General features: G+C 45.3%; 1 protein-coding gene across 1 annotated transcript in view; it reads left to right on the top strand.

Moving 5' to 3' along the window:
* Nucleotides 1-13919, top strand: part of pdia4 (protein disulfide isomerase family A, member 4) — a 45800-nt gene that overhangs the window by 13973 nt on the left and 17908 nt on the right. Inside the window, exons 4-6 of the mRNA XM_072508825.1 lie at nucleotides 9464-9602; nucleotides 9867-10072; nucleotides 13505-13663. Of these exons, the coding sequence (XP_072364926.1) occupies nucleotides 9464-9602; nucleotides 9867-10072; nucleotides 13505-13663 (504 nt within the window). The remainder of the gene's footprint in view (nucleotides 1-9463; nucleotides 9603-9866; nucleotides 10073-13504; nucleotides 13664-13919) is intronic.

The following is a 13919-nucleotide window of genomic DNA, read 5'->3' as shown; positions in this document are numbered from 1 at the left end:
TCCCTCAGCCTTTCCTCATAAGATCTTCCCTCCATACCAGGCAACATTCTGGTAAATGTCCTCTGCACCCTTTCCAATGCTTCCACATCCTTCCTATAATGCGGCGACCAGAATTGCTCGCAATACTCCAAATGTGGCCGCACCAGAGTTTTGTACAGCTGCAACATGACCTCATGGCTCCGAAACTCAATCCCTCTACCAATAAAAGCTAACACACCGTACACCTTCTTAACAACTCCCTTAACCTGGGTGGCAACTTTCACGGATCTATGTACATGGACACCGAGATCTCTCTGCTCATCCACACTGCCAAGAATCTTAGCATTAGCCCAGTATTCTGTCTTCCTGTTATTCCTTCCAAAATGAATCACCTCACACTTTTCTGCATTAAACCCCATTTGCCACCTCTCAGCCCAGCACTACAGCTTATCTATGTCCCTCTGTAACTTGTAAGATCCTTCTGCACTGTCCACAACTCCACCGACTTTAGTGTCATCTGCAAATTTACTCGTCCATCCTTCTACGCCCTCCTCCAGGTCATTTATAAAAATGACGAACAGCAGTGGCCCCAAAACAGATCCTTGTAGTACACCACTAGGAACTGGACTCCAGTCTGAACATTGCCCATCAACCACCACCCTTTGGCTTCTTCTAGCTAGCCAATTTCTGATCCAAACTGCTAAATCACCCTGAATCCCATGCCTCCATATTTTCTGCAGTAGCCTACCGTGAGGAACCTTATCAAACGCTTTACTGAAATCCATATACACCACATCAACTGCTTTACCCTCATCCACCTGTTTGGTCACCTTCTCAAAGGACTCAATAAGGGTTGTGAGTCACGACCTACCCTTCACAAAACCGTGTTGACTATCCCTAATCAAATTATTCCTTTCCAGATGATTATACATCCTATCTCTTATGAACCTTTCCAAGATTTTGCCCACAACAGAAGTAAGGCTCACTAGTCTATAGTTACCGGGGTTGTCTCTACTTCCCTTCTTGAACAAGGGGACAACATTTGCTATCCTCCGTTCTTCTGGCACTATTCCTGTAGACAAAGATGACTTAAAGATCAAAGCCAAAGGCTCAGCAATCTCCTCCCTAGCTTCCCAGAGAATCCTAGGATAAATCCCATCCGGCCCAGGGGACTTATCTATTTTCACACTTTCCAGAATTGCTAACACCTCCTCCTTATGAACCTCAAGCCCTTCTAGTCTAGTAGCCTGAATCTCAGTATTCTCCTCGACAACATTGTCTTTTTCCTGTGTGAATACTGACGAAAAATATTCATATATCACCTCTCCTATCTCCTCGGACTCCAAGCACAACTTCCCACTACTGTCCTTGACTGGCCCTACTCTTACCCTAGTCATTCTTTTATTCCTGACATCTATAGAAAGCTTTTGGGTTATCCTTGATCCTACCTGCCAAAGACTTCTCATGTCCCCTCCTGGCTCTTCTTAGCTCTCTCTGTAGGTCCTTCCTAGCTAACTTGTAACTCTCGAGCGCCCTAACTGAACCTTCATGTCTCATCATTAATTTAACATTTGTATGTTAAATTAATTTAGACAAGTGCAACTTCCGCTTGACACCTTAGTTTGCCATCAAAATGGAAGAAACTGGAAGGAAAGTTGAAATATTAACAATTTACAATAATGAATAGTTTTGTCATGAAGGCACGTTAAAACAAAATTTGCCAACGTCCGGTGGCGACCATGGAGTGAGCATTGCAGATTCCGGTGGTGACCATGGAGTGAGCGTTGCAGATTTTCTTGGTCTTTTCCCCATCTGAAGGGCAAAGTATTTGAGCAAGAGGTGCAGGATTACCTGAGGAACGTTTTTACTCTGGTGTGGCTGGTGGATGGAGCCACGGACTAGGAGCGGTGCAAGAGGGAAAGAGCTACTGGAGCAGGAGAGTCTTCGTGGTGCGCCACAGGAAAAGGGGGCTGCTCTGCCTGCCCAGTGTCAATAGAGCAGTTGATAAGAGTTCCTCAATGATAAGTTTCGGCAGCAGAGGAAAGAGGTCCTGGTAGACCTAGCGAAGGTGGTGGAATCACTTAAATCTGGGAATGAGCAAGTGGAGCAGAAGCTGGACTCCCAGGGTTTTGCGATCCAGGAAGTGGGGGAGCACGAGGAGCAGTTGGTCCCATTGATGGCTGAGATGGGAGTGATGTGTGAGAGGCTGAGGGAGAAGGTGGAAGACATGGAGAATCGCTCCAGAAGGCAAAACGTCAGGTTTGTCGGGATGCTTGAAGGCATTGAAGGTGCGGAGGCTGGGGCGTACGTGGCAAAGATGCTAGAGAAATTGATGGGAGAGGGTTCCTTTTACCGGCCCCTGGAGGTCAACTGAGCATGCAGGGTTCTGAGTCCGCAGGGGGGTGAGCCACCATGGGCGAATTGTTGTGTGGTTGCACCACTTTCTGGATAAGGAGAGGATCCTTCCATGGGCGATGCAGACCAGGAAATGTACCTGGGAAGGGAGTGAACTGCGCATGTACCAGGACCCGGGAGCAGAGCTGGCGAAGAGAAGGGTCCGTTTAACCAGGTTAAGGCTGGCCTCTTTAACAAGGGGATGAAGTTTTGAATATTGTACGCGGCGCACCTGTGGGTGACTTTCCAGAAGCGAGTGTATTATTTCAGCATGCCAGAGGAGGTGATGGAGTTTGCGAGGTACAATGGACTGAGGAGTGTGAGGACATTGAAGAACGTTGGAGGAGTTTTGCGTGTTCTTTAAAATTTTTGATGGGTGTTCTTGAACGCAGGTTTTTTCATGGGGAAACAATGATGGTGAGTGCACCTTCTGTTACTCTTTAGGGATGTGTGTGGGGGAACTGGGGGGAGGTTGGAGGCCTTGGACGGGCTAGCTAACTGGAGTGAAGTGGTAGGTTGCCGGGAGGTGGGGTAGGAGAAAGGCTGGTTCTTTTAGGAGAGTGGATTTGACAAGGATGTGGTTTGTGTGTAGCAGTTTGAAAGGGATCGATGACTGGGGGGAGGGGGGGATGCTGTCCTGTTGACATAGTGTGCGAGCACAAGGGCAGCCATTCAGGGCTACGTGGAGCAAAACTATGTGGGGCAGATCACCGCCACCATGCTGTGGGAGGCACCCGAGGCATTTTTTATTTCAATTCGGGTGGATTTGGGCGCACAGGGTGAAGGCAGAGATGGCAAGACTGGTGGATTAGATTTTGCGGGTGGATAGGAGATACTCTGAGGAGCCAGAGGCGGGGCTGTTGAGGCAGAGGCTCCAGATGAGTTTGGGCTAGTGTCTATGGGAAGGTGGTGGGGCAGTTATGGAGGGCCAGACGGTCAATATGAGTACCAGTACAAGTCGAGCAGAATGTTGGCCCCTCCGTTAGGGATAATGAGGGTAGGGTAGTGTTGGACCCTGTGTGGGTGAATGGCGTGTTTGAGGTGTTTTATAGAAGGCTACACAAGTCTGAGCGCTGGGCGAGGGGAGGGGGGAATGTGGTGGTTTTTGGACGGGCTGAAATTTCCCACCGTGGAGGAAGAGCTGGTTTAGGGACTGGTGGCCCCAATTGGGCTGAGGGAGGTGATGGATAGTATGGAGACGATGCAGGCAGGGAAGGCCCAGAGGTCGGATGGGTTCCCAGTGGTGTTTTATAAAAGTTTGGGGCGGACCTGGGGTCACTGCTGGTGAGGGTGGTGTATAATGAAGCAAGGGAGAGGGCCGATCTCTTTCTCTCTTCACCCCCGCTTCCATCTCCCTGATATTAAAGATCCGGAGCAGTGTGGATCATACTGCCCGATATCATTATTGAATGTAGATGCCAAGCTGTTGAGGAAGGTGCTGGCCTCGCAAATAATGGATTGCACCCCAGGAGTAATAGGCAAAGATCAAACGGGTTTTATAAAGGGGAGACAGTTGACAGTGAATGTGAGGATGCTGCTTAATGTAATCATGATGCGTTCGGAGGAGAGGAGGTGGAGGATAGTGATGGCGATGGATGCAGTGAAGGCATTTGATTGGGTGGAGAAAAAGTAACTGCTGGAGGTGTTGGGGTGGTTCTGGCAGGGGTTTGTATTTTGGGTCCGGTTGCTGTATAAAGTGCCGGTCGAGAATGTGCGGTCGAACCGAGTGAGTTTGGGGTACTTCGGGCTGCATTAGGGGACGAGGCAGATGTGCCTGCTTTCCCTGTTGCTCTTCATCCCTGATCCCCTGTGGTCGTTCCCCTTAGTATCAAGTATACCTCTTTGGATACTGTTTGGGGGGGGGGCTTACCAGGGGTAAGCCATCGGGTACAGGTCTCTGGCACAGAGTCTGTCCCTGTTGCTCAGAAGGGCAGGGGGGAGAGGAGCAGAGCATTAGTCATTGGAGACTCCATAGTTAGGGGGATAGATAAGAGATTCTGTGGGAACGAGAGCCTCGCGGTTGGTGTGTTGCCTCCCAGGTGCCAGGGTCCGTGATGTCTTGGATCGTGTTTTCGGGATCCTTAAGGGGGAGGGGGAGCAGCCCCAAGTCGTGGTCCACATAGGTATCAACAACATACGTAGGAAAAGGGATAGAGATGTAAGGCAGGAATTCAGGGAGCTAGGGTGGAAACTTAGATCTAGGACAAACAGAGTTATTATCTCTGGGTTGTTACCCGTGCCACGTGCTAGCGAGACAAGGAATAGGGAGAGAAAGGAGTTGAGCATGTGGCTACAGGAATGGTGCAGGAAGGAGGGTTTCAAATTTCTGGATAATTGGGGCTCATTCTGGGGTCGGTGGGACCTCTACAAACGGGATGGTCTACACCTGGACCAGAGGGGTACCAATATCCTGGGGGGGGGGGGGATTTGCAAATGCTCTTCGGGAGGATTTAAACTAGTTCAGCAGGGGCTTGGGAACCTGAATTGTAGCTCCAGTATACAGGAGGTTGAGAGTAGTGAGGTAATGAGTAAGGTTTCAAAGTTGCAGGAGTGTACCAGCAGGAAGGTGGTTTAAAGTGTGTCTTCTTCAATGCCAGGAGCATCCGGAATAAGGTGGGTGAACTTGCGGCATGGGTTGGTACATGGGACTTCGATGTTGTGGCCATTTCGGAGACATGGATAGAGCAGGGACAGGAATGGTTGTTGCAGGTGCCGGGGTTTAGATATTTCAGTAAGCTCAGGGAAGGTGGTAAAAGAGGGGGAGGGATGGCATTGCTAGTCAAGGACAGTATTACGGTGGCAGAAAGGACGTTTGATGAGGACTCGTCTACTAAGGTAGTATGGGCTGAGGTTAGAAACCGGAAAGGAGAGGTCACCCTGTTAGTGGTTTTCTATAGGCCTCCGAAAAGTCCCAGAGATGTAGAGGAAAGGATTGCAAAGATGATTCTGGATAGGAGCGAAAGCAACAGGGTAGTTGTTATGGGGGACTTTAAATTTCCAAATATTGACTGGAAACGCTGTAGTTCAAGTACTTTAGATGGGTCCGTTTTTGTCCAATGTATGCAGGAGGGTTTCCTGACACAGTATGTAGATAGGCCAACGAGAGGTGAGGCCATTTTGGATTTGGTCCTGGGTAATGAACCAGGACGGGTGTTAGATTTGGAGGTAGGTGAGCACTTTGGTGATAGTGACCACAATTCGATTACATTTACTTTGGTGATGGAAAGGGATAGGTATATACCGCAGGGCAAGAGTTATATCTGGGAGAAAGGCAATTTTATGCGATGAGGCAAGACTTGGGATGCAACGGATGGAGAGGAAAACTGCAGGGGATGGGCACAATGGAAATGTGGAGCTTGTTCAAGGAACAGCTACTGCGTGTCCTTGTTAAGTATGTACCTGTCAGGCAGGGAGGAAGTGGTCGAGCAAGGGAACCATGGTTTACTAAAGCAGTCGAAACACTTGTCAAGAGGAAGAAGGAGGCTTGTGTAAAGATGAGACATGAAGGTTCAGTTAGGGCGCTCGAGAGAGTTACAAGTTAGCTAGGAAGGACATAAAGAGAGAGCTAAGAAGAGCCAGGAGGGGACATGAGAAGTTTTTGGCAGGTAGGATCAAGGATAACCCTAAAGCTTTCTATAGATATGTCAGGAATAAAAGAATGACTAGGGTAAGAGTAGGGCCAGTCAAGGACAGTTGTGGGAAGTTGTGTGTGGAGTCCGAGGAGAGGTGATATATGAATATTTTTCGTCAGTATTCACACAGGAAAAAGACAATGTTGTCGAGGAGAATACTGAGATTCAGGCTACTAGACTAGAAGGGCTTGAGGTTCATAAGGAGGAGGTGTTAGCAATTCTGGAAAGTGTGAAAATAGATAAGTCCCCTGGGCCGGATGGGATTTATCCTAGGATTCTCTGGGAAGCTAGGGAGGAGATTGCTGAGCCTTTGGCTTTGATCTTTAAGTCATCTTTGTCTACAGGAATAGTGCCAGAAGAACGGAGGATAGCAAATGTTGTCCCCTTGTTCAAGAAGGGAAGTAGAGACAACCCCGGTAACTATAGACTAGTGAGCCTTACTTCTGTTGTGGGCAAAATCTTGGAAAGGTTCATAAGAGATAGGATGTATAATCATCTGGAAAGGAATAATTTGATTAGGGATAGTCAACACGGTTTTGTGAAGGGTAGGTCGTGACTCACAACCCTTATTGAGTCCTTTGAGAAGGTGACCAAACAGGTGGATGAGGGTAAAGCAGTTGATGTGGTGTATATGGATTTCAGTAAAGCGTTTGATAAGGTTCCTCACGGTAGGCTACTGCAGAAAATATGGAGGCATGGGATTCAGGGTGATTTAGCAGTTTGGATCAGAAATTGGCTAGCTAGAAGAAGCCAAAGGGTGGTGGTTGATGGGCAATGTTCAGACTGGAGTCCAGTTCCTAGTGGTGTACTACAAGGATCTGTTTTGGGGCCACTGCTGTTCGTCATTTTTATAAATGACCTGGAGGAGGGCGTAGAAGGATGGACGAGTAAATTTGCAGATGACACTAAAGTCGGTGGAGTTGTGGACAGTGCAGAAGGATCTTACAAGTTACAGAGGGACATAGATAAGCTGTAGTGCTGGGCTGAGAGGTGGCAAATGGGGTTTAATGCAGAAAAGTGTGAGGTGATTCATTTTGGAAGGAATAACAGGAAGACAGAATACTGGGCTAATGCTAAGATTCTTGGCAGTGTGGATGAGCAGAGAGATCTCGGTGTCCATGTACATAGATCCGTGAAAGTTGCCACCCAGGTTGAGAGGGTTGTTAAGGAGGCGTATGGTGTGTTAGCTTTTATTGGTAGAGGGATTGCGTTTCAGAGCCATGAGGTCATGTTGCAGCTGTACAAAACTCTGGTGCGGCCACATTTGGAGTATTGTGGGCAATTCTGGTCGCCGCATTATAGGAAGGAAGTGGAAGCATTGGAAAGGGTGCAGAGGACATTTACCAGAATGTTGCCTGGTATGGAGGGAAGATCTTATGAGGAAAGACTGAGGGACTTGAGGCTGTTTTCATTGAGAGAAGAAGGTTGAGGTGACTTAATTGAGGCATACAAGATGATCAGAAGATTGGATAGGGTGGACAGTGAGAGTCTTTTTCCTCAGATGGTGATGTCTAGCACGAGGGGACATAGCTTTAAATTGAGGGGAGATAGATATAGGACAGATGTCAGAGGTAGGTTCTTTACTCAGAGTAGTAAGGGTGTGGAATTCCCTGCCTGCAACAGTAGTGGACTCGCCAACACTAAGGGCATTCAAATGGTCATTGGATAGACATATGGATGATAAGGGAATAGTGTAGATGGGCTTTAGTGGTTTCACAGATCGGCGCAACATTGAGGGCCGAAGGGCCTGTACTGCGCTGTAATGTTCTATGAAGAGGGTCGAGTGGGGAGGGGGTGGTGGTGGGAGAAGAGAGTTGAGCACAGTGTCTCATTGTATGTGGACGAGCTGTTGCTGTATAGTTCAGACCCATTGAGCAGTATCGGACACATCATGGGGATTTGAGAGAGATTTGGCTGGTTTTCGGGATACAAGTTGAATATGGGGAAGTGCGAGGTGTCCCCGATTAAGCATAAGAGGTCAGGGAGGTATGGGGAGTTGTCATTTAGGGAGGTGTGGACAAGCTTTAGATACTTGGCTATCCAAGTGATGGGCTGGGCGCAGCTGCATAAGTTGAACATGGCTTGGCTGGTGGAGGAGATGCAAGTGGATTTCAAGAGATGGGATGTGCTGGCGGGGCGGTTGCAGACAGTAAAAATGGCGGTGCTGCCAAGGTTTCTGTTCGTGTTCCAGAACCTCCCAATCTTCACCCCTAAATCGTTTTGTAAGAAGGTCAATGTGCTGATCTCTAGATTTGTGTGGGCAGTGAAGACAATGTGGGTTAAGTGGGCTTTCCTGGAGCGTGGGGGACGGACTGCCATTGCCGAACATGAAGAATTACTACTGGGCAGCGAATATTGCTATGGTTAGGAATTTGGTCGTGTGGGAGTGGTTAGAGGAGGCAGCATCGTGTAGGGGAACATGTTTGACGGCTTCGTTGTCGGTGCCTCTGCTGTTCTCTCTGGCCACGTACTGTGAGCCTAGTGGTGGTGTGGTGCTAAGGGTCTTAAAGCTGGAGGTTGCCTCGGTGTGGGCACTGATCTGTGACAACTATAGGTTTGCGCCGGGTGGTTGGATGCAATGTTTTGGGGTGGCGGCAGGCAGAGATTGAGCCATTTGGTGATCTGTTCATAGGGAGCAAATTTTTGAAGTTGGAGGACCTGGAGGAAGAGAATGGGTTGTGCAAGGGGAATGGTTTCAGGTACCTCCATGTCCGAGACTTTGTAAGGAGAAAGGTGCTGTCCTTTCCTGGGCTGCCGCCCCTGGGGTTGCAAGACAAAGTGTGGAATTCCTGAGGCCGGAGAAGGTAAAGTTTGTCTTGAGGGGGTCGGTGATTGGGTTTCCCCACAGGTGGAAACCATTTATTGATTTCTCGAAGGAAGTTTGAGAGGGATGGGGGTGTGGGGTAGTAAGGGGGTTGAAGAGGGCAAGGCAGGATGTGAGGTAAGGGGGGGCGGGGTGTTGTTTACATTGTTTGGCTGTTGTTTTTGTTTGTTTTAGATGAAAATGCTTTGAATAAAATATATATTTTTAAAATTTGCCCAGCAACTACAATATGGCACAGATGCCCTGAAAGAACTTGCTGCTCTGCACAAACTTGTTTGGCCATTTTATTTTTTGTTGCAATTGTTATCCTGTACGTTAGCCTCAATACAGAATCTGGGTATTGATTTACATTTTATGAGCATTTCAAAGCAATTAGAAAATCTTAGTTTTTAAAGTACAACAGCCAACCAGTCATCAAATTGAAATTCATATTTTTGTGATGAGCATTATACGCTTTATCCTGTAAATCTTTAACACAGCTGTAGAATTAGGCACAGAAATAGTTTACATTCACTCCATGAATATCTTGGCCTAGCTCATCCTTAAACCTTCATATTTTTCCAATTATCTAATTCCATTTTAATCAAACCATCCTTGGTTCTAACATTCTAAACCTTTCAAACCTTTTCAACAGAACTTTTGTCTAAAGTGAAAGAAGTAGCTTCCCCTGACTGGATTCCACCAGCTGAAGCAACCATCGTGTTGACAGAAGATAACTTTGATGATGTTGTGAATGATGCTGCTATCATCCTAGTGGAGTTCTACGCTCCTTGGTCAGTGTACACACTTTTTTTTAAATGTCATCATTGATGGAAATTGGTGTGACAAGCAGCAGTGAGAAGACAGAAATAATGTATATTGTTGTCTACTATATAATATGAAGTAACTTAATCGTAATTGAAGGAAACTACCTTTATTAGCTGGGAAAATAACCAAAAAGCAATGTTACAGACATGTACACTTTGGTGCATATCTTGTAATTCTAATATGATTTTGTAATATCAAATGTCAATTCTACTGACTCCACTTTGTTACAGGTGTGGGCACTGTAAGAAGTTTGCTCCACAATATGAGGAGGCTGCCGAGGAACTTGGCAAGCGTTCTGTGCCAATTTTACTTGCTAAAGTAGATGCCACTACTGAGACACAGCTTGCCAACAAATACCAGGTCACTGGCTATCCTACCCTGAAAATTTTCCGCAAGGGTAAACCTTTTGAATATAATGGACCAAGGGATACAGAAGGTGATATATTTCTTGATTATCCATTTATACCAATTGTGACACTCTATATAGTACATTTTCTACAATCTGCTTTTTTTTTTTAAACTTGTGCTGAAATGAAGCAGTGACTACAATGATCTAATGTTCACTATTATGAAGCAGGGTCAGCAGAGAGCTGTAGAGGCTGGCTTGTTACGTATGTTCATGGCTGAGATAGACCGATTCTTAATCCGTAAGGGAATACAGGTTATGGGGTTAAGGTGGGAAAGGAGTTGAGGACTATCGCGTTAGATCAGCCAAGATCTCATTGAATGGTGGAGCAGATTCGATGGACTGAGTGGCCTACTTCTCCTTTTTCTTGTGGTTATGGGATGCTCCTTTAATGATCCTAATTAAATATTCATGCCAGCTCCAATTTACAATGTCAAAATCTGTTTCTACCTTTCTTTTGTATTTTTCTTTTTTGGATAGGGCCAGAAAAAAAAGTGGAAAGGCAGGAAACCGTCTATTCGCAAATAATGTGGTGCACTCTGATCACTAAAGTAGGACTCATGGGATTGGATTATATTGTAACATGTTTTCAGGATTGGTTTATTGTAACCAAATTTGTTGATATAAGTTAGAAAGTAAGGAATGAAAAGAATGCAGAGGAGTAGCAGATGAATGCAAGTTGGGTGAGTGGGCAAGAAAATGGCAGGTGAAATGCAATGTGATAAAATGTGAAATTATTCACTTTGTTGAAATAAAAGTGGAATCAATTTTTTTTTTTTTAAATGGTGAGACTAGGTAATGTTTGCATTCCAAGGGACTTTGATGCCCTTTAAGTGAATCTAGGTGAGTAAATAATTAAGGCAAATGATAGTACTTTATGGGATTGGAGGAGAAGAGGAAAGAAATCTTGCTACAATTATCCGGGGCAAGGCGCTGAGGACCTGAGTTTGATTCTGGCCCCGGGTCACTGTCCGTGTGGAGTTTGCCAATCCTCCCCGTGCCTGTGTGGGTCTCACCCCCACAACCCAAAGATGTGCAGTATAAGTAGATTGGTCATGCTCAATTGCCCCTTATTTGAAAAAAAAAAAAAATTGGTTACTCTTAAATTTTTTTAGAAATTATCCAGGGCATTGACAAGGCAACAATAATGCTGTGTGCAGTTTTGGTTGCCTTAACCTGGAGAAGGGCATATTTACCATTTGAGTGAATGCAACAGTGATTCATTCAAAAGGTTCCTGAAATGAGGGATTGTCCTGTGGGTACTTGATATTGAGTAAAATGAATTCCGAGGTCATTCGATTTTGGGTCTGTAGATTCTTGGATAGTAAGGAAATTGAGGAATATGGAATCATGCAAGAGGATGAAATTGAAGATCATGGCTGATATTGTTAAACGGTAGAGCAGACTTGAGGTGCCAAATTACATTCTTCAGCTCCTGATTCTTAAAGAGATTGTGAATCGGAGGTGCAGCTTTGGATTCCTGGAGATTTTAAAAAATTATGACTTTGCTGAGAAATGCCATTTACACAAGTCAGCTGCAGATTTCTTTGGATTGGCAAGTGGCTTAATGCTGACTAGGACTCAGTAGAGCAGTTCTCCAGATCATTACCAGATTAAAAAATAAAATACAAAATAAGACCATAAGACATAGGAGCAGAATTGGGCTATTTGGCCCATCGAGTCTGTTCTGCCATTCAATCATGGCTGATATTTTCTCATCCCCATTCTGCCTTCTCATAATTCCTGATCCCCTTGTTAATCAAGAACCTATCTATCTCTGCCTTAAAAGTAATGAGATAGCACTTGTATCTCTTAAAAGTGAGATATAACTTTTTCTTTTAAAAGTGACTTTGCTTCTATCCGTCCAATACCTGACGTTCTAGAATACAATGATGTCTGTGTTTTCAGCCAATTCGCACATCTGCTGTTTCCTTGGTTATCTTTTCCTCTATAAATATGGAAAGCAACTTTTAGTTTTCCCTAATTTTGCTGTTAATATTTTGCCAGAACTTTACTTAATTTCCTTTTTCAGTTTATCTTTGCACAGTCTTGTACTCTCCTCAGCTTTCTGCAGCGCAGAACTATCTGACACATTCTTCCCTTTTTTGCCTATCTTGCTTTGTGTGCTCTTTTGACATCTGGCAGGAGCTGCTTTACATTTGAGAACACCACCCTGCTTCTTTATGGGAATATGTTTATTCCAAACCCTCTGTCTCTTTCCAGTGTTTCCCACTGTTCTGACATTGTTTTACCTTCAAGGGTCTGGTTCCAGTTCACATCTCATCATGGCATAGTAAAATTTACCCCTCCCGGTTTTCAAACTTCTACTCTTGGCTTTTCTTTATTTTGCTTAATTATGATTAATAATCCTGAATGCTGTCCCATATACCCTTTCTGCCTCAAATTAATTTCCTAAAACCATACCCAGGGCTGTCTCGTCTCTTGTACAAACTGGCTTAAAAAAAAAAGTTTGCATTTCCTGCGAATTTAGGATTGAGTTCCTTAACTCGATGCTAATTTTTGTTATTCTTGTCATAGTCATAGAGATTTACAGCACGACAATTACTATCTTTGAGGTCCTACTTTTTAGTGTAATTCCTAACTCCCTAAATTCAGCTTGTAGGACCTCATGTTTTTTTAACCTATATCGTTGGTGCCTATATGGACCACGACAGCTGGCTGTTCACCCTCCCTCCAGAATGTCCTGCAGCCGCTCAGACATCCTTGACCTTTGCACCAGTGAGGCAACATACCATCCTGTGTCGTTTGTGTCAGCAGAAACGCCTGTCTATTCCCCTTACCATTTGAGTGCCCTATCACTGTAGCTCTGCCACTCTTTCTGCTGCCCTCCTGCGCAGCGGAACCAGCTATGGTGCCATGAAATTGGCTGCTGCCACCTTCCCCTGGTGAACCATCTCCCCCAACAGTATCCAAAACGGTGCATCTGTTTTGGAGGGAGATGACCTCGGGGGACGCCTGTACTGCCTTCTTACTCTTCCTCTGTAGGTGGCCACCCATTTCCTATCTCCCTCAGTAATTTTTAACTGCGGTGTGACTAGCTCACTGAACGTGCTATCCCTGACTTCCTCAGCATCATGGATGCTCCTAAATGAATCCATCCGCAGCTCCAGAGCCATCAAGGGGTCTAACAGGAGCTGCAGTTGGACACTTGTGGCATGTGAAGGAGCCAGGGTCCCTGAATTCCCACATCGCACAAGAGGAACATGACACGGGTCTGGGATCTTCTGCCTTGACTTAACCCTTAGGTTAACTTACAACAACAACTAAAATGCCAAGAGCAAAACAGAAAAAATAAAAACTACTGCCTATCAATTGTACAAGACTCTGTCTCCACAAAGTGAAATTTAGAACAAGAGGGTAAAATGCTGCAAAACATGTGAGCACTGTACATTGCCATAATGTTATGGCAAAACTAAAACTCGTGTTCATTTTTTTATTTAGGTATTATAGACCATATGATTGAACAGGCTGGCCCACCTTCCAAACAAATTCAAGCTCTTAAGCAAGTTCAAGAATTCCTTAAGGATGGTGATGATGTCATAATTATTGGAATTTTTAGTGGAGAAAAAGACCCATCTTATCTCACCTATCAAGACGCCTGTGAGTAATTTGTGATGCCATAGAACTGTGTAATTGTACATGCTGTGGATTATAGCCTCTGGCTTAGCTAAGTGTGTATCTACAAATGAACAAACATGTAAATTAGGAGCTAGTGTAGGCCTTGCTGTTCTCCAGCCTGCTCTGCCAATTGATAAAATTATGGCTAATCTGATTGTGCTCTCAAATCTGCTTTTGTATCTACCCCTATTCCCTTTGACTCTTTTGTCAATCAGGAATCTGTCTGACTCTACCTTAA

Source organism: Scyliorhinus torazame, chromosome 6 (genome assembly GCF_047496885.1).
Source record: "Scyliorhinus torazame isolate Kashiwa2021f chromosome 6, sScyTor2.1, whole genome shotgun sequence".
NCBI classification, from domain to species: Eukaryota; Metazoa; Chordata; class Chondrichthyes; order Carcharhiniformes; family Scyliorhinidae; genus Scyliorhinus; species Scyliorhinus torazame.
Note: the sequence above shows the minus strand (reverse complement) of the source record. Positions and strands in the feature narration are given on the sequence as shown.